The 26,921-nt window shown below is 36.9% G+C and overlaps 1 protein-coding gene across 1 annotated transcript; it reads right to left on the reverse strand.

Annotated features, from left to right (window-relative positions):
* Positions 1 to 5,853: 5,853 nt before the first annotated feature.
* On the reverse strand, positions 5,854 to 22,532 carry Smp_212340 (hypothetical protein; the record flags this gene model as incomplete). The annotated part of the gene is made up of 10 exons (XM_018798621.1): positions 5,854 to 6,031; positions 9,509 to 9,580; positions 11,418 to 11,558; positions 13,109 to 13,393; positions 15,673 to 15,785; positions 18,144 to 18,297; positions 18,352 to 18,439; positions 19,590 to 19,715; positions 21,305 to 21,496; positions 22,473 to 22,532. Coding segments are annotated over 10 exons (1,409 nt in total), but the record flags the coding sequence as incomplete, so codon positions are not given.
* Positions 22,533 to 26,921: the final 4,389 nt, after the last annotated feature.

The raw sequence follows: 26,921 nt of genomic DNA on the forward strand, positions 1-26,921 counted from the left end.
CACTTATACGTCTAATATGGGTAGACGTTTTAGTGATCGGCAGTTTGATCAAGTCAGACCACACCAAGTTCTGACCGAGTCAAAATGCCAGGCGTTTAGGTGTGCAGGATAGTGGGTGCTCACTGCCGAGGAATCCCACACTAGGACGAAACGATTATCTAGTACTTCCAGGTTTTCAATGGTGATCTAGCATCGATTGACTGAAGAATTCAACTATTAAAATGTTATTGATCATTCTATTTATGGACTATAACAAACATAGAACATCATCAATACTGACACAAGCAACTATTTGGATTGCGAAAACACGTTTTCATCATTATAAATAACTATTTACTTACTTACTTACGCCTGTTACTCTCAATGGAGCATAGGCCGCCGACCAGTCATTTCTTTAAATAACATATTTATTTCATCTCTTGATTGCTTATTTTCTTTAGCACGACTAATATTCGCTCTTGTTGGTTCTACATTTAATGAAGATAATTCAAAAGTGGAAATTATTGATTTCAATTCACAAGAGTTAATTGGTGAAATCAGAAATGAATGGAAAACAGTAAGTTACTATTTGAAGAAGAAACTAGACTATTAATCTTTATTCATGGTTTTGTTGAAATATACATTTTCCAAGAGTTCATACTGATATACATTCTACCTATATATGAGCCTAACTGTCTACTGAAGTGAAAAGATTGAAATTGAGAAAGGAATTTTATGAACCATACCAAATCGACCGTATATATGGTCACTCACTATAGATATATAACCAAACAACCTGTGCCAAACGCTTCGTTCTTTAGAAATACAAATCATTTGTTCAATACTCGGATGTACTTGATCAGAATCAGGGAAAATAGGGAATGATTCCACTTGGTGTTGTTTACTTGTATTTTCTCATTGGTATATAGGACTGCAATTGATCAGTCTCTTATTGGAATATGTGCATCCTGCCTCGATATTGCTTGAAGTCACAAGCTTTATAATCAATTGCAGTCCTAAGAAGCAATGGGAAGATACAAGAAAACGACACCAAGTGAATTTAAACTTCACCCCATTGCACAAGTATGTGGATATCAGGACTCGGTAGCTAAGTGGATAAAGCGATGGCGTTTGAAGCGAAAGGTACTGGGTTCGAGTCCCAGAGTGAACATCAACTCTGAGATGCAGGTAAATCCAGCTGACGAGTCCAAAATAGGGCGAAACGCCCGTCCTGGATTCCACTGCTAGCTACTATCCATCTTTGCTTATAAAGCTTGTGACTTCAGGCAATAAGGAATGATTTGTTAGCAGTTTCTACAACTAACAGATGATTGAAGGTAATCGGGATGAAACTCTAAATCTAAATCTTATTTTATTCTGCAATTCTCATCAAGAAATTGTTATGAATTATTGCTCGGCTTTTTACCACGTGATTCATCCACCAATCGAAATACGACTCTTAGCATTATACCAGACCAATGACGTTCGACCGGTATGAGCAGCCAAGATCCTTATTGATCCTTTATCCGCCTAGCCCTTCCAGTTGAGTCCAGAACACTAATAACAGCTACTGTTATGAGAATCATTTATCTCCAGCATACTTGGTTTATATATCAACCAAACATTTTTATTTATTTATTTATACACATAAATACTGGTATAAGGGGGTACCAGATACATATGCGCCGCACAAATCTCATTCCATTTGCGTGAGGGCTGTGATACTGCCCGAGTGCCCAAACTGAAGCAGGTGATTTTCTCAGGGGGACACACCCGGAGCCATTGACCTAAAGATCTGATCCACAAGGCAGTGGAGCATCGTGAGTAGATGCAGTCCCATGGTAGCCGGTGACCAACGATTGATTCATAAGTCATTTGTTCCATCAGGATACTGGGGCCCATGTACACCATTGGTTTGGAATCAGGGTTTTCCAACTCCCCGGTTAAAGCGCCGGACATTCGCTTTTTGTCCTCTCACTTTCGTAAACAACACCCGTTGTGCGAGAAGGCAGTGAGTAGGACTTCCTTGACAGAGGCTATATATTCGCGTGGCCATGTGAGAGCATTTGGAGAGGTTGAGCGGACTCTCCCCACTATCCTATCCCTGACTCTCCCCACTATCCTATCCCTGATTGGTTGACAAGCACGCGAGAGAGAGAGAGAAGACAAGACAACTCGAACACTACTCGATTTATTCCAAAATCCGATCTGGTACCCAATTTCCAGATTAGTGTAAAGAGATACATGAATAAATAGATGGGGGATTAGAGTAGAAAATAGAGTACAAAATGTTACGTCTAAATCACAATAGCTTTGGAACAGAAAAGGCTATGGCAGTAAATCATACATCAAACGAAAGCTTATGATCTGTAGAATACACTAGGAGCAAAAGTAAATGTTACTGTTATACAAGCTTTGAATTAAATGAAACAACATCCTCAAAAAATAGCTTCCGTAGTTTGTCAAAGCTTCTTGTTTCTCTGTTCACATCAATTAATCTTGTGAAATTGAGTTCTTTTTAATCATTTATTGATACTTTTATTGTAATCGATCGATAAGTAAGCACTCTGTTTATTTAAAAGTTCAACTTTCATGATCAAATATAATACTATTGAAATATTTCGTTATTTTCTTTTCAAGGGATTTGATGATGTACATTCTATAGCAACATGTCCATACAATAAAGGAACAACTTGTGTACTATTCTGTAATACAAATTTACCATCACAATTAAATCAACCGGTATCATTAAATCAAACTCAAAGAACTAAAAGTATATCTAAATATCAAGAAGATTTCAATGAAGAAGAACAACTTGAACGACATTTATGGCTTTATCATTTACGTTTTAACTTTGAATACGATTATTAGATAATGCAGAATCATATCATCAATCTTAATATTGGAATAGTAATGATAGTCAATATAAATATATGGTTTAAACGAATTACTATTTTATGGTCTTTTTTTATTGAAAAAGTGTTCTGATTAGTCCTCACTGACCAATAGGGAACTGACAAACTAAACTATAGTCGTGAGCAGAGATGGGTAGTGGCTAGTAGTGGAATCGAGGACGCACGTTTCGTCCTATTTGGGACTCGTCAGCTGGATGTACCTACATCTCAGAGTTGATGTTCACTCTAGGACTCGAACCCAGTACCTTCGCTTCAAACGCCATCGCGTTATCCACTCACCTACTGAATCCTGATAGCCACTTGCTTGTGCGATTGGGTGAATTAGGGCTATATCGAGGCGATACGCACAGGATGCACATATGCCAATTAGAGACTGACCAGTTGCAGTTCTAACACATCGATGGGAAGATTCAAACAAACAATACTAAATGAATTTAAACTATAGTCGATTATGTGATCTTTATCAGAAGGGGGTTTTGTGGTCTAGCTTCAATTGATTCATGATCTCAACTATATAAAATTACTAAAATCTCCACAAAACCCCATTCTGATAATGATCATATGCTTACTAGTGACTGGCTCCATGAGGTATTTCCTGAAGTTCTAGTAAGAAGCAGTGACCAGTGGAGTTCAACCAGGTCTGTTAGGAGATGTAAACTTACTGAAGACAATGGTGGACGGTTGCTCAATTTCGTGGATTGCTTGAAGTTAGACATTACCACCGTTGGATGCCGGCTCAGTGGTCTAGTGGTTAAGGGCCCGTGCGCGAAACTGGTAGATCCTGGGTTCGAACCTCACGAAGCGAAATCGTGAATGCGCACTGCCGACGAGTCCCAAAATAAGACGAAGCGACCGTCCAGTGCTTCCAGATTTTCCATGGTGGTCTAGCTTAAATTGACTGATGATCTCAACTATATATGATTATGTGATCTGTTAGGATATAAATAGAACTACAAATGAGATTTAAATTTCACCGTTTTAGCTCATTTCGTATCGTATTGATAAATCTTCTGAAGGAACGCTTGAATCGGTTTCCTAAGCTCTTCTAATAACATCAGGCTAAATCTTCACGATAAATTGAACAAGAGAGAAAAGATGTGAAATACAGAAAGAACGCTTTACTCCAAGCTTCTTATAATGATTCATCAACAGGACAAGCGAAATAATTCAATTAGTAAATCAAATGAATATCTCATGGTATCACACTTAGGGATGTTATGATTGTGGCTCGTGGGACGATACACATTTCTAGTAAGATTGGGTTCGGTCAACACTGTTCAGCTACTTAATAGTAAATCAGTCAGTCAGCTACGACGTAGGACCAGGCACATATATGCATTCATCTAAGTTGCCATACCTCATTAGCACGACAAGATGAACATTGAATCCATAGAAGTAATCAATTGAACGGTGTTAATATATAAAAGATTGTATATAAAGGTGTGGTACACAAAGAAAGAAGGATATGAAGCCATTTTAATCTCATAATTTAAGGGAAGACAGAAAGTGTATACACCTACGCCATTGTGATCGATTCTGAGCCATGTCACACACGGTCTCCAACAATTGGTTACGATAGTCACGCGAACCTCAACCAGGTAGTCGGAATCTACCAACATGGCTCAGACTAGAAGTTAGTGACTTCAAGCACTGATGCCATGTTTTGGTTTGGCCCCCCCTAACTATCTTCCAACCATCTCCAACACTAGTCAGCATAGCGCGTCGTGGTAATCGGTGTTCAGGCATATGTAACACGTTGCCCAACCATCTCAGCCGATGAAGATTCATGACCTCATCAATTGATTTACCATCATTCCCTAATACCCTGTAACTAACCTCATTATTACTTACTCAATGATCCCAGCAGATACGAGCAGTATTTCTAAGACATCTATGATCAAATGTATGAACAATGAAATCAGAGATGATGGACTGATATTTTCAGAAGGAACAGTCAAGAATGGGACAATTGATTGATAGTTTGCAAATTAACTGTTTACTGCATGATTGTAAGATTTTAGTGAGATATTCTGTAATTTTGTGTTCAAATACATCTGATTGTTCCTATTCGTGTTTTTGTTCGCTACAACACTAGCGTAAAAAAAATAGTTGTCAGAAAAAATTCCTTACAACGTAAAAATCGTTTTCTTTTTTCATGTCGTAATAATTAATTTAAATGCTTATAACTTGATGGCAATTATCGAGGCAACCCGCACAGAATGCACATATGCCAATAAGAGCCCCCAAACGCTCTGGTACAGCCGAGAGTGGGGAGAGTCCGCTCTCCCTCTCGAAATGCTCTTACATAGCCACGTGAATATATAGCCTCTGCCAGAGAAGTCCTACTCACTGCCTTCTCGTGGCATTACTGTTGTTTACGAAATTGAAAGGACGAAAAGCGAATGTCCGGCGCTTTAACCGGGTTGGTGGACACGGAAAGTTCACCTAGGGGAGTCGGAAAACCCTCATTCCAAACAAATGATGCATATGGGCTCTAGTATCCTGAGGGAACAAATGGTGTATGAACCTGTTGTTAGTCATCGGCTACCATGGGACTGCATCTCCTTACGATGCTCCACTGTCTTGTGGATCAGATCTTTAGGTCGATGGCTCCGAGTGTGTCCCCCTGAGAAAACCACCAGTTTCGGTTTGAGCACCCAGGCAGTATCCTAGCCCTTACACAAATCAAATGACTTATGTAGTACATATATATCTGGTGCCCCTTTGTACCAATATCTATGTGTTCAAATCAATAAAAAGAACATCAATAGATAGATCCAAACAACTAATATGAATTAAATAAAAAATATAAGTGTTTACAAGTATATATACAGATATGTACATGTCATCATTAAACCAAAAATAAATTATTATTCTTATTTAAAATAGTTTCTTTTTATCCGGTGATAAAATATCATTTGTATAAGTTTCATGTTTAAGTAATATATCAGTTACATTATTTAAACAAGTTTGTAATGATTTTGTTTGTTCATTGGAACTAGTAAGAATAGTATTATTATTATTACTATTATTATTGTTGTTTGACTGCTGATGAATCGACATAATCATTGAATGAATTTGTACCAATAATTCTGGGCATCCATAAACAGTGGCGGCAGAACGAAGTCGATTTAATTCCTGTAAAGAAAATCAAAAAAAGAAATCAGATTGAATGATGAACATTTAAAGTACTCATAACAGTTATACACGTTTATTTATTTAAGCACATAGATATTGGTTTAAAGGAGCACCAGATATATATGCGACACACAAATCACATTTGATTTGTGTGAGGGATGTGATACTGCCCAGGTGCCCAAACCGAAACTGGTGGTTTTCTCAGGGGGACACACTCGGAGCCATCGACCTAAAGATCTGATCCACAAGACAGTGGAGCATCGTAAGGAGATGCAGTCCCATGGTAGCCGATGACTAACAACAGGTTCATACACCATTTGTTCCCTCAGGATACTAGAGCCCATATGCATCATTTGTTTGGAATGAGGGTTTTCCGACTCCCCTAGGTGAACTTTCCGTGTCCACCAACCCGGTTAAAGCGCCGGACATTCGCTTTTCGTCCTTTCAATTTCGTAAACAACAGTAATGCCACGAGAAGGCAGTGAGTAGGACTTCTCTGGCAGAGGCTATATATTCACGTGGCTATGTAAGAGCATTTCGAGAGGGAGAGCGGACTCTCCCCACTCTCGGCTGTACCAGAGCGTTTGGGGGCACGTAAAACTGTGGATGTTGATACTGTTAATCATTTTCAATTTCACACCAAGGAATGAGATTGATCAAACAACCACTGAAAACAAGAAAGAACTGGACTGTTGTTTCATTCAAGTATTGGACTTCTCATTAGTGTGCACATACAATTTCACGAAGAATTCCATTCAGGCTATTTGGATCTTGCGGTGAGCATTGCGCTATCATCCAGTAGTGTAGCACGAGAGGAGGGCGTTAGAAAAGGTTGGTCCTTAAAATATTACATCTCACCTCGCCCCACGGATTTCCACCTCCGGAGGTAAGGCTTTTTGAAGCACGAAGCTAACACATGGGAAACTTCCCACAGAAAAGTTATGTGTGACCAACCTCAAGCGGTTGTCCCGTGTGCTTTTCGATCACATTCCCAGGTTAATACAAGAGCTACTAATTCAGTTTCCTTTTCATTTATTTATTTATTTGAACACATAAATATTGGTACAATGGGGCACCAGATATATATACGTCACACAAAAAACTGTCATTTCATTTAATTATGTGAGGGCTATGATACTGCCCGGGTGCTCAGACCGGAGCAGTTTCCTTTTCAAGTCCCCAAAAATTGTTCTTCCCCGGTATGGGAAGTCGGAAAGTAACAACCGCACTCATAACTCTCCTTGACAGCACTCGAGGTCTTCTAACCGACCACTAGATTCCTAGGTTACAATAGCCATGCACAAGTAATGAATATCAACATGAAATATATACAACCAGCCGGCACCCCTCCCACATCTACAATTAATGTTAACCACACTCAATTGGCTTTTGATGAGATATTGTTTTTAATACCCAGGTTTTAGTCAACAAACTTTAAATAGGTCAGCAGAAACTAATGTAATTAGAGTCGTTTTGATGTGCACTGATGTCATGACAAAATCAAATGAGCAGAATTCGGGTTGCATTTATTTTATATCCTCCAAAAGATTCGTTTTACCATCGTTTCCGTTGTCCAGAATAACCATTGACGTCTTCCCAGACGTCGAATTCTCCCACTACTTTGTCACAACTTCTTTGTCCCTATGCTCACAAGTGACCTCTTTACAAAGCTATTTGGCTAAATGAGCAAGCACATTGTCGTGCATTCAGATGGATAACGAATGAAGAAATTGCACATCTTCCATCAACTGTCCTTTATATACTTCATGATTCTCCCGAATTTGTTGTTATTCAAATTGCTCTCTGGTTTCCTTTCTGTTCCCTTCAATTCAATCTTATGCTTGCAGGCATTCTGCTTCCGTTTGCTGCTATATACTACTTAAATCTGTCAGCATAAGTAGCATACACTACACTCGTCCCCCCTGTAAGCAACTGCTCATCACTTTCCTCTTTGTCACCATCTGTTCCCCGTTCCTCTGAGCGCTGACCTTTGTAACCGTCTCAACATGCTGGGCTATCTAAATTATATGTTCTCTCAGCACCCGGGATGTCCCATACGTTCTCCCCGTCGACAGGGACTGCTACACCCAACCCCGCCACTCCAGACTACGTCACTCGATGTCTCCTTCTTGAATCAGACCGCACCAACTAACTACCCCTCTCCAGGTCCCGCAACTGTGTCCCCAGGACCGCAACCTCTAGATTACTACTACTACTAATACGCATAAACCCCATTTTTATATATAAACTTTAAAAAAAACTTGAAAAGAAACACGTTGTATGCCTAGTAATAATGATAACAATAATAGTACTACTAATAATAGTAGTATTGAGTCAGTCAGTCAGCTACAACGTAGGACCAGGCACATATATGCATCCGTACAAGTTGCCGTACCTCGTTAGCACAACAAGATAAACACCGGATTCATAGAAATAGTTAATTTAGTGGTGATAATAAATAAAAGAAAGGTTGTATATAAGGATATAGTATAGGAAGGAAGAGCGTTATGAAGCAATTTTAATCTTAAGGTTTAAGGGAAGATAAAGACTGTATACACCTACGCCATTGTGATCGATTCTGAGCCATGTCACACACAGTCTTCAACAATTGGTTACGATAGTCACGCGAACCTCAACCAGGTAGTCGGAATCTACCAACATGGCTCAGACTAGAAGTTAGTGACTTCAAGCACTGATGCCATGTTTTGGTTTGGCCTCCCCTCACTCTTTTTCAACCAACCCCTACACTAGTCAGCATAGCGCGTCTTGGTAATCGGTGTTCAGCCATATGTAACACGTGGCCTAACCATCTCAGTCGATGAAGATTCATGACCTCATCAACTGATTTACCATTATTCCCTAAAACCATGTGTCTAACCTCACTATTACTTACCCGGTGATCCCAGTAGATACAAGCAATATTTCTAAGGCATCTGTGATCGAATACTATTAACTTACGTACATGTTCTACTGTTAATGGCCATGTTTCACAGCCGTAAAGTGGAACAGAGCGAATTGCTGCGCAGTATACTCGTCCCTTAATTGATAGACGGATATCTCGTCTTCGCCGTAGGTGACGTAAGTTGGCAAAAGCCAAACGATCTTTTTGAATCCGTGCAGAGATTTCGTCAGACACCAACCCATTAGGGTTGATCAGACTTCTAAGTGAAGTAGTAGTATTGAAGTATTAATAAACACGTAACAACAAATCTCACAGATCGAATTGAATTGAGTAATGTTTAGAACTGTCATGTATTTTCTTAGTTGTAAAGTGTATGGTTATACAAGACTCAATTAACCTTAATCAAATTCAAAATCCTGTGCTTAGTTCACAATAATTATACTTAAATAATCATTACCAACAAACAGGCTGATCAATTTCATTTCATTATTCTTCAAAAGATTACGCAATTAATTAAAAACAACGAATTTACTTACTTTATAAAGTAATGCAGATTTATCCGGTAGACGCCGACTTAATCGAAGCACTTTATTAATATCCATAAGCATTGCTGACTGTGATGCCCAAGAAACATAACGTGAACCATCTTTATTGAAAAAGGAAAAAAACAGTTAAAACAAACCTCTAATCATTGTTATCATTATAAATTAGATAAACTGTTAAATAAGAGAAATAGGTGATAGAAATGAAGGTTAGATGAGGAGTGTTGAGGAGATCCAGAGTATTCCTCGAAAAAAGCCCAGAGGGGTCCTGAAAACTCTGGGAAATATTTTACTCGGTCGACATTGAAGAGAAGTCTTTCATAAACATCTAGAAAGTGACGAGTCACGTGTCACATCTCTGATTGGATGATTACTTATCCCGCTACTATGTTTGGTAGGATTCCAGAACCTTCCAGAGTCCCAAGGTCATCTGAAATGCTATAAATATCCTCGATTTTCTGTACATAAATTAAGCTTGGAGTAAAGCGTTCCTTCTATATTTCGCTTTTTTTCTCTCGTGTTCAATTTGTCGTGAAGATTTGGCCTGGTGTTATTGGAAGAGCTTAGGAAACCAATTCAAGCGTTCAGTCATAAGATTGATGAAGGAGCTAGGATGAATTCAAGTTCTTCAATGTTTTGTTGGTAAATGTCAATGTCTTTCCTTTGAAGATAACTGAAATAACACGTTTTTCTAAACCATAGTTGTATAAGGAGGGTTGTTTATGGCGATTATAGAATTTCCATAGTTTTAAATTACCAACTGATTTTAGTTAGACATCACCATTAAAAAACTGGGATATACTGGACAGCTGTTTCATCTTAGTATGAGACTACTCAACAGTCCTCACCCTCAACTCCGCATCCGAGAATTTTGGACGTACTCTACTTAGAACTTCCATACTACGATTAAACGCCCGTCTAATGCTATCAGGTTTCTGGAGGCTGTTTAACTTGGATCGACTTTTTTCTGAGTCTCTGCGTTTAGAGATTGTTAAAACGTTATGTATATCAGTTGCTGTATTTTCAAGAGAGCAATAAATCCCATTGTAATAAAATAATCTTTATCATTCGTAATCGGAAATTGCTGTAGGTCCAACTGAACCTCAATTCAAAGAAGTTTCCAGAGGTTTAACATTAAGCGAGTCAGAAAAATCACTCTTTTAAACCGAGTTGCATAGACTAGTTTTCAGGATGTCAAAAAAGCAAATTGTGTACAGATCTAATATGGACACCGGTTACAATTCAGATGAACTGTAGTGGCTGGTACTATGTCAAGCCCATATAGGTTATTCTAGCCTCTGGACAGATCAATCTATTTATTTATCTCAAGCCACATTTTTACCCTGTCACTTATTCGCCTATCAACCTTGACCGTTTTTATGTAAGCGTATGTGTGTGCATTTTTTATCGTACTCATCACATATCTGTAACTTATTTTTGTCTGACTATAAATATCGATTCACGCTTGACGAAATTGAGTTGGTTCATTCGCTTTCTCTACTGTGCATCCTTTCGCTGCGATTCTCTGATTATCTGTTCAGATCAACAATTATGTAAAATATACATATTCAAAACTTGATTCTCGTATTTGACTTATTTTAATTCCTTTATTCACTTACGCGAGTTAGTCGATAATCATATAAGAGGATTGGCGATAATAAGCAGCAAATGATCTACCTGAAGTTAGATATCGGGCCACTAAAGAACCTAGTGGACAGTATATGTAGGTGTTATAGCAACCCAGTTCAATGAGTTTTGCGAGTATTTAGACAATTGATTTGTACAATAGATATATATATGATTATTAGTCAACTTCTAGCTTATCCACCAATCAATAATTGTCCACATTCATATCACACAAATCTGATTAGCCGTTGCATAATACAGATTGAGAGAAAAACAAGACAGAGGCATGATTAAAAAAACAATTTAATTGCATACCAATTTTATAACTTAAATGATCCGGTGTTCGAACAGGAAATGGTGAAGTTTCATTTTTATCATCGTATAGTTGAGAACCGGCAAAATCTGTAACAGGTGCTAAATGACTAAAATTACCAAGCCAAGGTAAACCAGTACATTCTGAAATAAAAACAAAAAAACAAACCCATTGGGAAAGGAAACAGTTTTAAAAAAGAAGATCAATCGATGAATTGTTGAGGGGATATACACATTCGTTATTTCATATATTGGTTTAAGGTGATTTTTGTCTGGTCAACTTTCAAAGCGTTTTCGCGATTTATATTGTATCAAGTTGTTTGATTCATGTTGGATTTTCCTTAACTCCGCCGGTAGCTTCTCCGAGGGTTACTACCGGTCCCAAGCCCGGGTAAAGGAGGAGGGTTAGGCATAGGGTTAGCGACCCCATCCCGTAGAAAACCAACTCGCTAAAAAAACGCTAACCAGAAAAAATTATTCAAACCATTTAAACTCTGCCCTGGAAGTAGAAGGAATAATTATGACGTCTCATGATGAAAGCCGAGTTACTTCGGAAGTCATGAGGCCGATGCACCTTCTAATAACCAGAGCGACAATTCTTATAGGTACATGGAATGTCCGGACAATGTGGGAGACCGGAAGAGCCTGGATTTTCCTTATAATTATTATTTCATTATGATTCCTCATTCAGTGACAATCGTTTAGTTTGATAATATTCTGTAATATATATGACTGAACTGAGGTAGAGATTGGAGGTAGTCGACAAGAAATCCTACTTGACCTAGGTTTTGTACTATTTGAGATATGGTGCCAAGATGTGCTTGTAATCCTGAGGGAACTAGCGCTTCCTGATGGATTCGACCCCGTATCACCCAGCTTTACAGTCACAGACGTTACTACTGAGCTCTTTGGGCCACGACTGATTTTCTGTTGGATGTATTTAAAATTGATTGAGTACTGAGTGGTGACTAATTTATTCATTCATTCATATGGCTAAATAATATTTTAGCGGATCTCAGTTCGTAACGAAAACCATAATTCTAATTTCTCACACTAATTTATAACCCTCTTTAGACCGTAGTAGGTTATTGAATTTTCTCAAGGTCACTTTGGTCGTCCGTGAATTACGGTCTTAACCTTCATGTATTCAAATTCCTGCTTGAAATTCAGATGTAGAAAACTTTTGAGGACTGTAAAAAGGTTAAAAAGTCGATCAATGTCGAAGAGTTCAAATATATTAGACGTATCAAAATATTATCAAATTATTTGGACTAAAGATCAGAGGGGGTTTTGTGGAGAATTTAGTATTTTCATAGTTGAAATCATGAGTCAATTGAAGCTAGACCATCATGGAAAGCATGGAAGCACTGGACGGCCGTTTCGTTCTATTATGGGACTCCTCAGCAGTGCGCATCCACGATCCCGCACTTACGAGACTCGAACCCAGGACCTACTAGTCTCGAGCCATAGCCCTTAACCGATAGACCACTGAGCCGGCATCCAACGGTGTTAATGTCTAACTTCAACCAATCCACGATTTTGAGCAACCGTTCACCAATTATCTTCAGTGATTAGATTAAAACAAAGAATAACCAATTGAATTATACCTGGGGAAAATTAAAAGATTATACACCAGCTGAAATTATTTACTAAAAATACCACCCCACCCCACCCTTTTAATAACAACAACAAACCTCGTTCAAATACTGACAACATTAAAATGGATTGTTTCATATCAATATGATGCAAATAACCATGACTCCAAAGAGTATGATTCGGAGAATTTTTACCAGACTGTTGTTGTTGTTGTTGAAGATTACGTTTAGATGAATTGTGTGGATCTAACACTGAAATTGTACTTGAATTATTCGACTGAATTGATTGATTATTCATTACAATATAAATATTACACATGGCAACAGTTTTTGTATTTTGTAATGATCGTAAAAGTAGGTGGAGAAGATCAGGATTAGATGGATCTATTAAAATCAATATTGTGTAAATGATAAGAGACAATAATTTTAGGATAATAATGATAGCAATAGTAAAAGTGATAATAATAATGAAACAATTATGTATTTCTGATACTATGGCAAGACTATACTACACGGACGACCTTCAGCGACTTTGGAAATGACCTTGAAAACAACCAGTCAGAATCCAGCTAAGTGCGGAAGAATATCAAAATCACAGAGATTTAAGAGCATTGATACGATCAATGAATCTGAAAACTTCCAAACTCTAGAACTTCTAGACCTTAAATCTTTACAGTACTGTCAACACTGAGTTATATCTGCTAGAGCTGAAGCAGTCGTGACTTGGGTTCCGATAATCCATTTAAACATTAGAACCATTATTTTCTCGAGTGACAGATTTGATTCAGCAAAGAATATAGCATGTTTTATAGACTTCTTTGACCCACATCATTCGCAGCGTAAAATAATATCGTCCCTCGAATCTTCACTCTCCAGACATCTCATTTCCTGACCATAATCAAATAAAACACTGTTTCTCAGAAGACGAATAGCCTGCAGGTGTTGTACTATTGAGTCGCCTTCTAATTCATTTTAAACGGCACAGGTACATCCATTTTTTTGTCTTCTCTCAGATTCTAAATTCGTGTCGTATCTTCGATGCCTAATATTTCTTATTACCACTAATATCGTTACTAACTCTATTATTCTGGGATTTGATCTAACAATATCATCTCTCAGTTTTAGCAGGGTATAACAACTTCAACTGATGTACATACGTACCACATTCTACGTTGCAAGTGACTGACTGATTGAAAATGATCAGTTTATTTGAAATTATCAAGTCTAACACTAGTATTGATACGAGTCATAATAATAATGGCTAATCAAAATAAAATATAAACGACTGTTTAACAAGAGTTTTCGCCTCAGTAAATCTACGATTATTATACACTTAGTATCTTAAATGAGATAGAATTCACTACCAACACTACTTAGAAAATCCCAATTGCGTAAAACCTGAGGCAGAATTTTTACAAATGACTGAAATCGGAACTACTGTTGCAATTTTATCCAGCGATTATTATTATTAGTAGTATTAGTATTGGTATTGGTATCACTGATCTCTATACCCCTTCCTTATAAAGGGTAATACACTGAAACTGTACTTGTATTTAGCAGGAGTGTTACCTATAAACAGTTGGATTTGGAATCCAGAAACTTTTTAATCTCGATCTATAAGAGTGAATCAACCGATCATATTTGAGTTCAACGCCAACCATTTAAGACTTATTTAGTCCCAGACTAGTTATTACATTGAACCTTTTTATTTAACTACCAATTATGAAATTGCACAAGTTACATAAACATAACTAACCCTTGATACTGGATTTGTTTTGTTGTCCCTGTCACTGTTCCGTATGTATATATTTATTGTTCTCTTTGTAATTAACTTTATTATGTTGCATCTTTTGTACTAATTGTATTCATTTACATTATAGAAACAGATTATAATTGCTGACTATATATACATAGTTACCTGCTTTGACTTTGGCAGTATAGTGGACTTATTCAAGACATTCATTAGTAGGCAAAAGTTAAATCCTAAAATTATTATTATCACTTGTACTACACACGAGTAAAGTACCCAATAATACTAAACTATAGAAGTAAGCATAATCGAGCATGAGATTTGCACATTCTGCCCCCAAATGCCCTGGTACGGCCGAAAGTGAGGAGAGTACAATCTCCCCCTCGAAATGCTCACACATGGCCACGCGTTTATAGCCTCTGTTAGGAAAGTCCTACTGACTGACATTACGGTTGTTTACGAAATTGAGAGGATGAAAAGCGAATGTCCGACGCTTTAACCGGGTTGGTGGACACGGTGCGTCCACCTAAGGGAGTTGGAAAACCCTGATGGCTTGATTGTGTATAGATTAGAATTCCCGATTTGGGGTGTGTTGTGGTCTAATAATTCATGTATGTAAAGTTATAAGTAAGTTTGAGTTATGATGAATAACTACTTGCCAATTTCATCTTTTGATTGGTCACTTACATATTGAAGGAGCTGAATGGACCAACAGAAGTTAAGATGTCCGGTTACTGCATTTTATTGGCAAAATGGAAAACCACTTGACTGATTGACATAAGAGAATCCGTAATTAGTGGACTCTATAATCAAGTGACCCGATTAAACGGACATATAAGACTGTGATAAAAAATGGATTCAACTTTAACACAACCCAGTGATATTAAATATAAATATTAAAATGATAAATCACCTGTTCGACTAACCACTGTAAAACGCCCATTTACAGGTGGATTATTTAAATCGCTGAGATTAAGGAAACCGAAAATTTCCACACATAGTGATTTTTTTGCTAAATCATTCAATCTATCAATAATAAAAATATGTAAACACAGTAATATATTAAATTACAATATCAACCCTTGAATAAACACACCTTATCAGTCTAGGTGAGTGACTGTCGTAGGAAAACTTCAACACTGACACATAATACTTGTTGAACTTTGTTAAAAATAATATTTTAGGGTCTAAGGTAAAGTATTTGACAACTTCGAGTCATATTGTTTATGTGACGATAAGCGATGCTATCGAACACCACAAATAAGAATTAGGTGTAGGAGAGGTTTGAATCTATGACCTACTGTAGTGAACAAAAACACGACTGGGGACAATCGAATGTATGTAAGCAAAAATTACAGACTATCTCAATAAATTCTAAAAACCATACAATGAACAGTCAATTTGCAAATTTGCAAATTAACAAGCAATTGTCTCAATCTTCACCGTTTCTTCTCTAATTTCATTGTTTATGCAATTTCCTACCGATTGCGCTTCGTTTTAGTTCTTTCTTCATCGGTCTTCTGCCAAAATACATTCTATGTCTGACCAACACCATATACTCCTTATATGGATATAAGTAGACCACACTACTACTGATTGAAAACTGAATGTTTCAACCATCACTCGTCCCATAAACTGGTTTAAAACCTTCAAGTAAGTGAGCCAATATAGTCATATTTCTACATACATTCCCCAAATCAAGAGAATATCATTGATTTATCTAAAAATACCTAGGTCAGTCAGTAAACTACAACGTAGGAACAGGCACATATGCATCCGTCCAAGTTGCCATACCTCATTAGCACGACAAGATGAACACCAAATTCATAGAAGTAAATTCAATGGTGGTAACATATAAAAGAAAGATTGCATATAAGGATATAGTACAGGGAGAAAGAATTAGTTCGTAGAAAGAAAAATATAAAGCAATTTTAATCTCAAGGTTAATGGGAAGATAGGAAGTGTATACACCTACTCCATTGTGATCGATTCTGAGCCATGTCACACACAGTCTCCAACCATTGGTTACGATAGTCACGCGGACCCCAACCAAGTGGTCTGCATCCACAAACATTGCTCAGATTAGAAGTTAGTGACTTCAAGGACTGATACCACATTTTAGTTTGGCCGCCCCTAACTATCTTCCAACCCTCCCTAACACTAATCAGCATAGCGCGTCGTGGTAATCGGTGTTCAGGCATAATGTAACACGTGGCCCAACCATCTCAGTCGATGAACATTCATGACCTCATCCATTGATTTACCATCATTCCCTAATACCCTGCATCTAACCTCACTATTGCTACTTACCCAGTGATCACAGCAGATACGAGCAATATTTGTAAGACATCTGTGGTCAAATACTAGTAGCTTACGTGTATCTTCTGCTCTTAATGGCCACGTTTCTCAGCCGTAAAGTAGAACAGAACGAACTGCTGCGCAGTATACTCACCCCTTAATTGATAGACGGATATCTCGTCTTCGTCATGGGTGACGTAAGTTGGCAAAAGCCAAACGATCTTTTTGAATCCGTGCAGAGATTTTGTCAGATACCAACCCATTAGGGCTGATCAGACTTCCAAGACAAGTTAAGTTGTCGACGCGTTCGACTACTTCACTGCCTATTCTTAGTTCAGGTGTTGACGCAGGCCAATCCTGGAGCAACAACTTGCATTTAGAGGGGGAGAAACGCATCCCAAACATTCTGGCATCGTCGCTTAGTGATACCTAAATAACCACACTGGTGAATTACTTGTTATGCATACATTATTTATCCATTTAACCAATTATTTTATTCATCTAATCACATTACCAATATCTTTCGTATGAATAATCTAAACAAATACTGATATCAGTATTACATCGTACAATAATTGCAGCCTCTGGTTTAACAAGTAATGTATTAATCTTAAATAGCGTTTCAGACACTAATTTAAAACTATAGACATCATTGGAATTTTGTTTAAATCACAAACTGACCACAGTTAGGCAACCATTGAAAACCTGGAAGCAATGGACACCTATTTAGTCTTAGTATGAGACTCTTAAACAGTGGCCATCCAAAACCCTTCCACTGAGGAACGGACCCAAGAACTTCGGTATCCTCGTACAAACACTTAGCCTCTAAACCTCTCCAGTTAGTCTGCAATATTGCGCGACCAGCTTCCATTATCTTTGGTGAATACCCTACTTAAATCCAATACTATCGTGAATGTGCATTGACGAAGAATCCCAGCTATTCAGTGTTTTAAGGTTCTCAACAGTTGTCTAACTGAGATTAGCTCGTGATTTTAACGAAATTCAACAATCTCCACAACTTTCATAAGTGATAATCATTCTAATTATATATGACGTGAAAAAGATAAATTAAAAACAGTTACCTACCCAGTGAATGAATGAACACCTGGAGATGGTAATAAAACTGCCATACTTTGAAGACGTCCACAATTGATAATTACATTTGGAATTACTTGATTCAGTTGACAATGTTCAATAATATGTTTAGCTAAGTTGTCTATATATAATTCGACAGTATATGCTATTTATAGAAAATAAAAGTGAATAATGTTGAACAACTGAATGAAGAACAAACTTTCAGGATTTGAAATGTATTTGCTAGCTTCGAAAATTATTGATTTCAATTGAAATTGATTATACAACTCCATTAGATCGTTAGATAACTAAAACAAACAAAAACACCCAGAGAATCCTGATCATATCAGTAACTATGAATGAAGTGAAAAGATAAGTTATATGCATATAAACATTGAGGCGCTAATTCAATTCAGTGGTGTATAAAAAATATTATAGACAAAACGGAAGTAAAATTATCACAGAAATTATGTTGAATGATTAGATCGGGTCATGTGTGTATGAGATCGATAGCATTCGATCAGCACTAAGAAGGACTTGACACGCATGACATTGATCACCACCCAGTGATCAATCAATTGTGATAAGATTATATTTTGTTACGTGTACTCTTAGACACTCTGGACTTCTTAGTAGGTCCTCAGTAATTTCCTATTGTTGAATCCAGGGAAATCCGAGAAGCATAGAAGCTTGATTTTTAGGGTTAGTTCATTTGCAAAACAACAAGCCTATTTACAGGATTAAATATGATCTTGGAATTTTAGATGTTTCTCTAACAAATCAATAATGGTACACCTTTATATCACCAAGCATAATTGAGACAGATGGATGTTAAAATTGAACGCCCCCTCCAGGATAAAATTAAAATAAACATTAATATTCAACAAGAAGGTAGGAATAAGGAGTTTAATGTTAGGGATTTAAAAACTCATCTGATAGTTTTTTGGCACAACGTTTATGTGAATCGTGAATCACAATAACTTCAGTATCAAAGTTATATGAATGAACTTTATTGTTTAGCAAAATATTAACAAGTAGATCAATGTCAATGTTTCAGAATATGAGACGGCGCAGCTGGGGCTTAAATCCTACAGGAAGAATCAGTAGTCTCAAGAATCCAGGTGTACTTTTACTGACGGGTGTCAAATACGATAAAACTTGGGTCTAGGGTTTCCAGTCGACTACCTCCAAGTACCACCTAACATTTCAACACAGTACACAAGATATTGAATCATTTAGACCAGTTACCACATAGTAACTTGATCGATAGAATTCAATTTGCATTAAGAACTAGACAAACATGATATTGGCCAGTACTCAGTGAATACTGTACGTAAGGAAATAATTTGCAAAGCTCAGAAACGGAAAAAAAGGTAGTTTCAAGCCATTAATTCGCTTCACCATAAATTTACCAAGAATTATATACATGTGAATATCAACTGGAGAAGTTCCACTCACCTGTTTATCACTCAAACTAATGAACACAATTGAAGTATCATTAAGTAGACTTTTGGGAAAATCTACTGGATAAGTGAGAGAGAAATTAGTGAAGTACGAAGACCCTCCATCTGTAAATAATAAAATCTGAAGGATACAATAAAAATAATAAAACGAAAATTTAACTTCATATATGAATACTAATAATATTACGCAATAATCGCAGTAATGATTTGGTAAAATTGAAAGTCACAATAATTATTATTACTTCTATTATAACGAACGATTTAAATAATTACACTTAACTTGAATCTAGATTAATTCGGTGAATTCCAAAATTTGATCCAAACCAGTCTACCAGGAATATTTTATCTGTAAATCTAAAGACAGTCATTTAATCATAAGCAACGTTGAGCTTCGAATGTATGTGCATCAGCCGATGTCGTACCACATTAGCAAAGTGAGTTGAAATTGTTAAGGCAAGTGCCACTGATGTCGAGAGACATACGTGGTAGATAGTACAAATAGGAAGTGGTATGTCCGGCGGAAGAAGGTTAAAAAGGCCGAGGAGAAGAGAACGAGAACAGAGAGTGATTGGTATGGAAACGAAGAAACAATGAAGTCTGAGACAATTGATTGATATTTTGCGAATGAAGTATTTACTGTATAGTTCTCAGATTTCACTAAGAGATCCTGTAATTTTGTATTCAGATACGTTTTGTTGTTTCCTCCTATGTTCTCGTTCACAACACCACGACAGTAGAAATAGTAATAGTATCAATTGAGTACACAATATGATTTGAAAAGAACAAATAGTACAAGATAATTTTAATACCTAATATCTAAGAATCTAAGACAAAGAGTGAGTGCATCTAAACAACTTTGACTAATTTTTAGTCATGTAATCCAACATCTACCACTGTTCGTGACGATCGAGAGTAATATAACCAGATAGTGTGCACCTGATAGGCGAAATGAGAATAAAGAGGGGTACATAAGTGACATAGAGTAAAGGAAATAAAAACGAATGTTATCATATGACTGTGAATATGATTTGTCTGAATGAGCGCTGAAACAAGAGTAATTTTTCCAGTAGGAATTATTATTGATTTGTGTGTGGGCTGTGATACTGCCCGAGTGCCCAAACTGAAGCAGGTAGTTTTATTAGGGGACCACACCCGGAGCCTTTGACCTAGAGGTTTAATCCACAAAACATTGGGACAATGTTAAGAGATGCGGTCCTATGGTAGACGGTGACCGACAATAGGTTCATATGCCATTTGTTCCTTCAGGATCTTGGAGCCCATGTGAACCACTGGTTCGGAGTCAAGGTTTTCCAACTCCCCTAGACAGATCCGCCGGGTCCACCAACTCGGTTAAAGCACCAGCCATTCGCCCTTCATCTTCTCAATTTCGTAAACACCGCCGCAGCGAGAAGACAGTGAGTAGGACTTCCTTGGTAGTGGCTGTATACACGTGGCTACGTGAGAGCATTAGGAGAAGGAAAGCTGACTCTCGCCCTCTTGGCCGTAGCAGGGCATTTGGGGCTAAAAGTCATAGGTCTGTTGTATAAAGAACACCTAATATGAGCTTCCTACATAAATACCAGCATGTGAAAGAAAAGTGGAGCTAGTCATCTGATGATAAGTTTCTAAGTGCTTAATTGTCATCTAACTTAAATATCTGCAATACATAAGTTTAACAGTTAAATATATCAATATAAACACTTTACTTACTTGGATATTTGACCATGGTCCATAGTACAGATATGCTTCTTTCAAGATGTTAAGAATTGATGTGGCTGTCAATTCACTAGGGAAAAACACCTTAGCTGTCTGTTCAATGTGATCAATTGCATTACGTAAGCTAGATACATCGGAAGAAAATGGACCAAGTGATCCTTTAGAAGACAAGCTTGTTGTATCGCACTGTTAAAAAAATAGTTAAAAACATGTTGAATTCGCATCTGTAACTTATATTAAGAATTGAAAAAGTAGTTATACAATGGTAGAGGGACAGCCATAAAGGGATAACTAATCAGAACTAATGCTGAACTTTGGTAATTAATTGCATAATTCTAAATAAGAAAAGATATTTTTGCGGAGAATTTTTTCCTTCAACGATTTCACTTTACAAACCATACAATTGTATCTATATATTCATTGCCTAATTAATAATCTATTTGGACTATTAGTACGAGCAGATCTGATGATTTTCATTCATTATGTTCGCGTAAACAGATACACAAAACCTTTTTATTACGTGAATTATCCTACCAAAATAAGATTGTGCAGAATTTAAAAGTGAAACCATCGAAGAGAAAATTTCGTTAATAAATTTTATTATTAAAAACACTATCTTACAACAGCTGATAACATCAATAGCAAGTGTAATCCATTTGATGCAGCAAGCTTATGCTCTCCAGTTATGAACGAGATAGTTTATGTGAAACTTTCTTAAATTTAGGAAGGTACAGAAGGGTTAAAACATGTAAACCACTGATTAGAACTAAAGTGAGGTGAACAATAAGTCCTACAGTTTACTGATCATTGAACAGTATTTTGTAAAGGATCCTTATTTAAGGGTACCATCAAGTTCCTTCTGGTACTCCTCTGCCCTGATAACAACAACACTACTAGCATAGTGTTGCTCTCAGTGTAAACAATGCTAAGATTTGTGGTAAAGTACAAATTAGACTTAAAAATATTTAGTACGAGGTTATATATATACATATATTTTTTTTAAAATAAATAGATCACGCTTCTAACCACATTTAGATCTATATCCAAAAACTTATGTTTAAGACTAACATCTGATCTTTGAGAACCATTTACGCACTAATCTATTAACATCAGTACTGCATAAAGTATGCTTTAGGATAAAAAATAAATAAAAACTTACTACAGATATAAAACCAGGGTTTTCAAGGTTACAGAGTTTAACAATGACAGATTTAGCCAACATGCATAGTAATTGACTGCATGAAAATGATGGAAAATTTTCATTTGGACGCAAGATACGTAGTTGTCTATCAATGACAACTAGATGAATCATTTCTTAGAAACTGTGAAATATATCTAAAAAACGAAACAGGAGTAGTTTGAGCTTTAAAATCTAATCAATCCCTAAAGATGAGAAAAAATCCAAACTCTGTAATCTTGTGTAGGTTTGCATAATAAGTGTGAAGACTATCATACTAGCCAACCGTTGGTGCTGTATTAAGTGAGAAATAAGATACAATAATAATCTAAACAAATGAATGGATATACTCAAATTCTTACTTAAAACAATAGTATGGATTATAAATGGTTTGACTAACAATCACCCGAAGTAAGTATGGAAATCTAAAACTCCACCCTTCACAAATTAACAAAAGTACATTACGCCTAGTGACCGGCCTAACGAAATATAAAAGTTAAAGCACACGGTAAATTTGTGATGAGTAAACACTGAATGAATAGGTTTTTGTACTTACAACTCGACAATTTATAAAGCAAGATCAGTCACACAGCAGCTGAGGTTTTAGTAGATCTAAGAAAGTGTTCTTAGTCAATTTGTACTGTGGGGAACAAAGTTTACTGTAGGACAGTGTGATAGTTATGTATCTTGGTGTTCGTGTCACCAGAATGTAAATCAGTCAGCTTATTGTAGCCGCGTCAATAAAATAAAGTGGAAAATGAAAGACTGATCATATCTAAAGGATGGGTTCTTTTGGGAGAAATAACGAGTATAAAAAGAAAGACAGGAATTCAACATGAAACTGAGAAAAAATAAAGACGATTGACCAAAGCAGGGAGTATTCTCTCTGCTTTCCATCGAGGAAAATATCAACTCAGTTTCTTAGACATTTTTGATGACGGAAATATGGCTTAACCATCAGCTAAAACGTCTTAAAGTCAGAAAAACTGAAAATGAAAGACAATAATCACTTTATAAACAGATACTAGTTTCGGGGCAAAAGATTGTATTGTTTAGAGTTGCCAATATGTCATTTTCGAATAAATTCCACTGGATGAAGATATGCAATAACCTAAAAATGTCAAAGCATATCAGTGCACTGTGTAGAAGTATTAACAGTGTCTATGATGGTAAAAAGGATTAAACAGTGAATATAGTTCAACAGTGAGGTCTAAAAAATAACTACTGAACATGATATTTGAGACGAAATAAAAAATAGATGTGTTCGCGTCGCTAAAACCAATTGTGAGGCATCACACAACGTCTGGATACGATTGTTGCACGGATCCTAACAACAACAACAACAACAACAAATCTGACCCAAGAGTTAATAACTTAGTAGCGTTGAAACCTATTTTAATCGCTTCTAGCTTTTTATCAACCTAACTCTGTATCCAGTGGCATTGTGCGTCGATGTGGGTGGTAATTGTATAAGCTTGACAAAAATGGTATGGGTAAGGAAGTGGATAAAATTGACTTAGTCTACATATGAGTTACACATCAAAACATTCCCCAGCCAACTTCTTAAAATGCTTAATTTAACTCAAGGTTTGTGTATGCCAAATTTACGTTTCGTGGTCTTTAAACATTAAAAAGATATAATCGCGTTACAATTATGACCACAAACGAGGTATAGGAAGAATGCATTATTCCTATGGGAAAATGAGTTATCCTACGCGTATTCTTCGCCAGTAGCTAATCAATTTACATAGAGACCTACAACACAAGGATTTTGAGTAGGAAGTTTAATCAGGCCCGACTCGACCGTATTAGGGTGAGTTCGTATATACATACAATATCAATTTAGTTCCTTAGTGTGACAGTTTATAGATATCTATAGTTAGGATCGACACCAATCGACAAGTCTGACATAAACCACTGATATTTGACTGTAATTATAAATATTGGAATAGAATTTGCCTTAGAAATACGCCTCAAACATTCGACTCGAAGCAGAAACCAGATGGTGCCGTAAGACTTCGAACGACTTCAAGGCCATCACTCGCAATCCAGTATCCAATACATTTTATATCTACATGACAAGTTAATGTGATTTATTCGCTCCTGCTCCTCAATGTCGCCACAGGACTCCATGTTTTTAATAACTTCTAGTGTGATTAATCCATCACAATATATTGATCCTCATTAATTCAACAGTTAAATGTATCGAAAAGATAGAAATCTGATTTTCCTGTCACACCAATACTATTTGTGACAGAATAATTGGCTCCAGAACTCTCCTACTTGTGAGCGACTCATCTATGGCCTATCCGTTCAGAAAGATCTTCACCAGGTTTAAAAGATACCTTTCATTTTCCTAAAATTCTAGGAAACGTTAAGATCTCTGATAAATTCCTTGTTTCATTTAATTTCTAACTACCATTTGCTGCGGTTCTATAGATTAAACTTTGCAAATTATGTGCAAACACAGTGAACTTCTCCCCCTACCAAAGGTGAGATCAACACAGCTCTCCCTACCATGCACAAATTCGTACAGTTCCAAACCAACAATACATCGAACAGTTAATGGGGTCACTTTTTACAGGCCACCAGGATCGATCCCCGAAGTATAATAGTTCAAGGCACTAAGCTTCATATGAATTGATCGAACAATCGGTTGTGGTGCTGTCCATGTAGAGTGTTGTATGAATGAGGTGTTACTGTTTTTAATCAATTCTGAAGAAACTTCGGTCTGTTATATAAAATGCAGAAATACACAGGGTATTGATCAGAATCTCTGTTGTGGATGGAAGTCCAGTAATACCTCCCTGGTTTAAGTACAAAATGAACTGTCTACATTGAATGTTAAGATACTTTCACAAACGATTCTCCTATGTTCATCTACAAACTGAATTTTCGCACGGATATATATATATATATATTTCCTTACCACTACAGGTGCAAGTCCCTTCTAATGTATAGACTTGTTATTTATTCCTATGGAAAAACAGAACCTTTTTGAGTGCCTACTTGCTGTCCACATCATTCCAGCAACCTAACTATACCTAAGGTTTAATTAACGATAGCTCTCATCAACTTGGGCAAAAAACCAGTCGTTTTTATGTGAAGAGTCTGTTACATCGGTTGCCAAGCCCTATATTGCCCTGGGAACACATCTGAATCCGTCCGTCTGATTGCTCTGTAGTGCCGCGATTCGTTAATCGTTCGTTTCGATAACCGATATAATTCTAATCTTAACGGCGCGTAAAATCAGAAGACAAAGGATAGCAGCAACTACAGTTTATTGTCGAATAACTCAGGTCAGAAAGTTAGCAACACCTGAGCGAATAATAACGAGCGAGTGAACAGGCGAATAAGTGAAGGAAGTGAACGAGGCGGAAATGACATGCAGTGGAGATGGTTGGGAAGCCAACTCGAGAGCGAGGCGAAAGATGATGCGTATTGGAGATGGCTGGGAAGCCAACTCGATTTAAGCAAGCGTTAATCAACATTTATAGTCGGACAAAAATGAGTGACAGACATATGATGAATAAGATACGAAGTGTGCACACATATACGCTCATACAAAAAGTACTCAAGGTTAATAAGCCAATGATTAACAAGATCAAAAGAAGACTCATAATGGATAGGCGAATTGGCTTGGCCAGTAGCTAGGATAAAGTATATGGGCTTAACAAATAAACTGATACTACAGCTCATCTTCATAACACAATTTCGTATCAGAAACATAGCTAATAAAGACAGACAATCGTCCCGCGTAGTTCGAAAGAATGCCTCATATCTGCTATAAAAAGGACATTTAGAAGTAAGATATAATTCAACAGATACTTTGAAACTCCAGTTTTGATAGTTACAAAAATTTTTAATTCTTATTCAGTAGGACATAATTTTCAAAATTAATTCAGAGCAGATAAGCTTCGAACAAGACCTCTCCTCTTACCCATATTTCTTCTGAATACATCCAAGTAAGGAGTTGTTGCTAGATTGTTACGGTTAAATAATGTCCAACACCAAACTTCAAGCCATAGCGTAAAGGCTTGTATTAGCATGTAATGAGTTATCTCGGTAGTATAGAAAGGCTAACATAAAATTGAAAACACAAGTCCAAAAGGCAAGAAGCATAGAAGGACAACCTCAGCATCACTGGATGATTTCCTCGGCTACAATTTTGAAAGAGCCTCACACAGACCAGATGTCTCGCTTCACAAGAACAGGTGGATCAAAATCATCTCCCTTGCATGTTTGCTGGTCAGTGATACCTTCCTCCCTCCTTTTGTTATGCTAAATCCTTTGAAGCAATTGATGGATAAAACCTAGACATTAGTTTTCATTCTGCGAAAATGAGTCTCCGTGTGTTCCGAAAAATTCTCTTCAAGAATTTTCATCTTCAGCAACATATAAATGTTCATCCACTTTATAATTCCTTCATAACTG

The sequence above is a fragment of the Schistosoma mansoni genome, chromosome 7 (assembly GCF_000237925.1).
Source record: "Schistosoma mansoni strain Puerto Rico chromosome 7, complete genome".
NCBI classification, from domain to species: domain Eukaryota; kingdom Metazoa; phylum Platyhelminthes; class Trematoda; order Strigeidida; family Schistosomatidae; genus Schistosoma; species Schistosoma mansoni.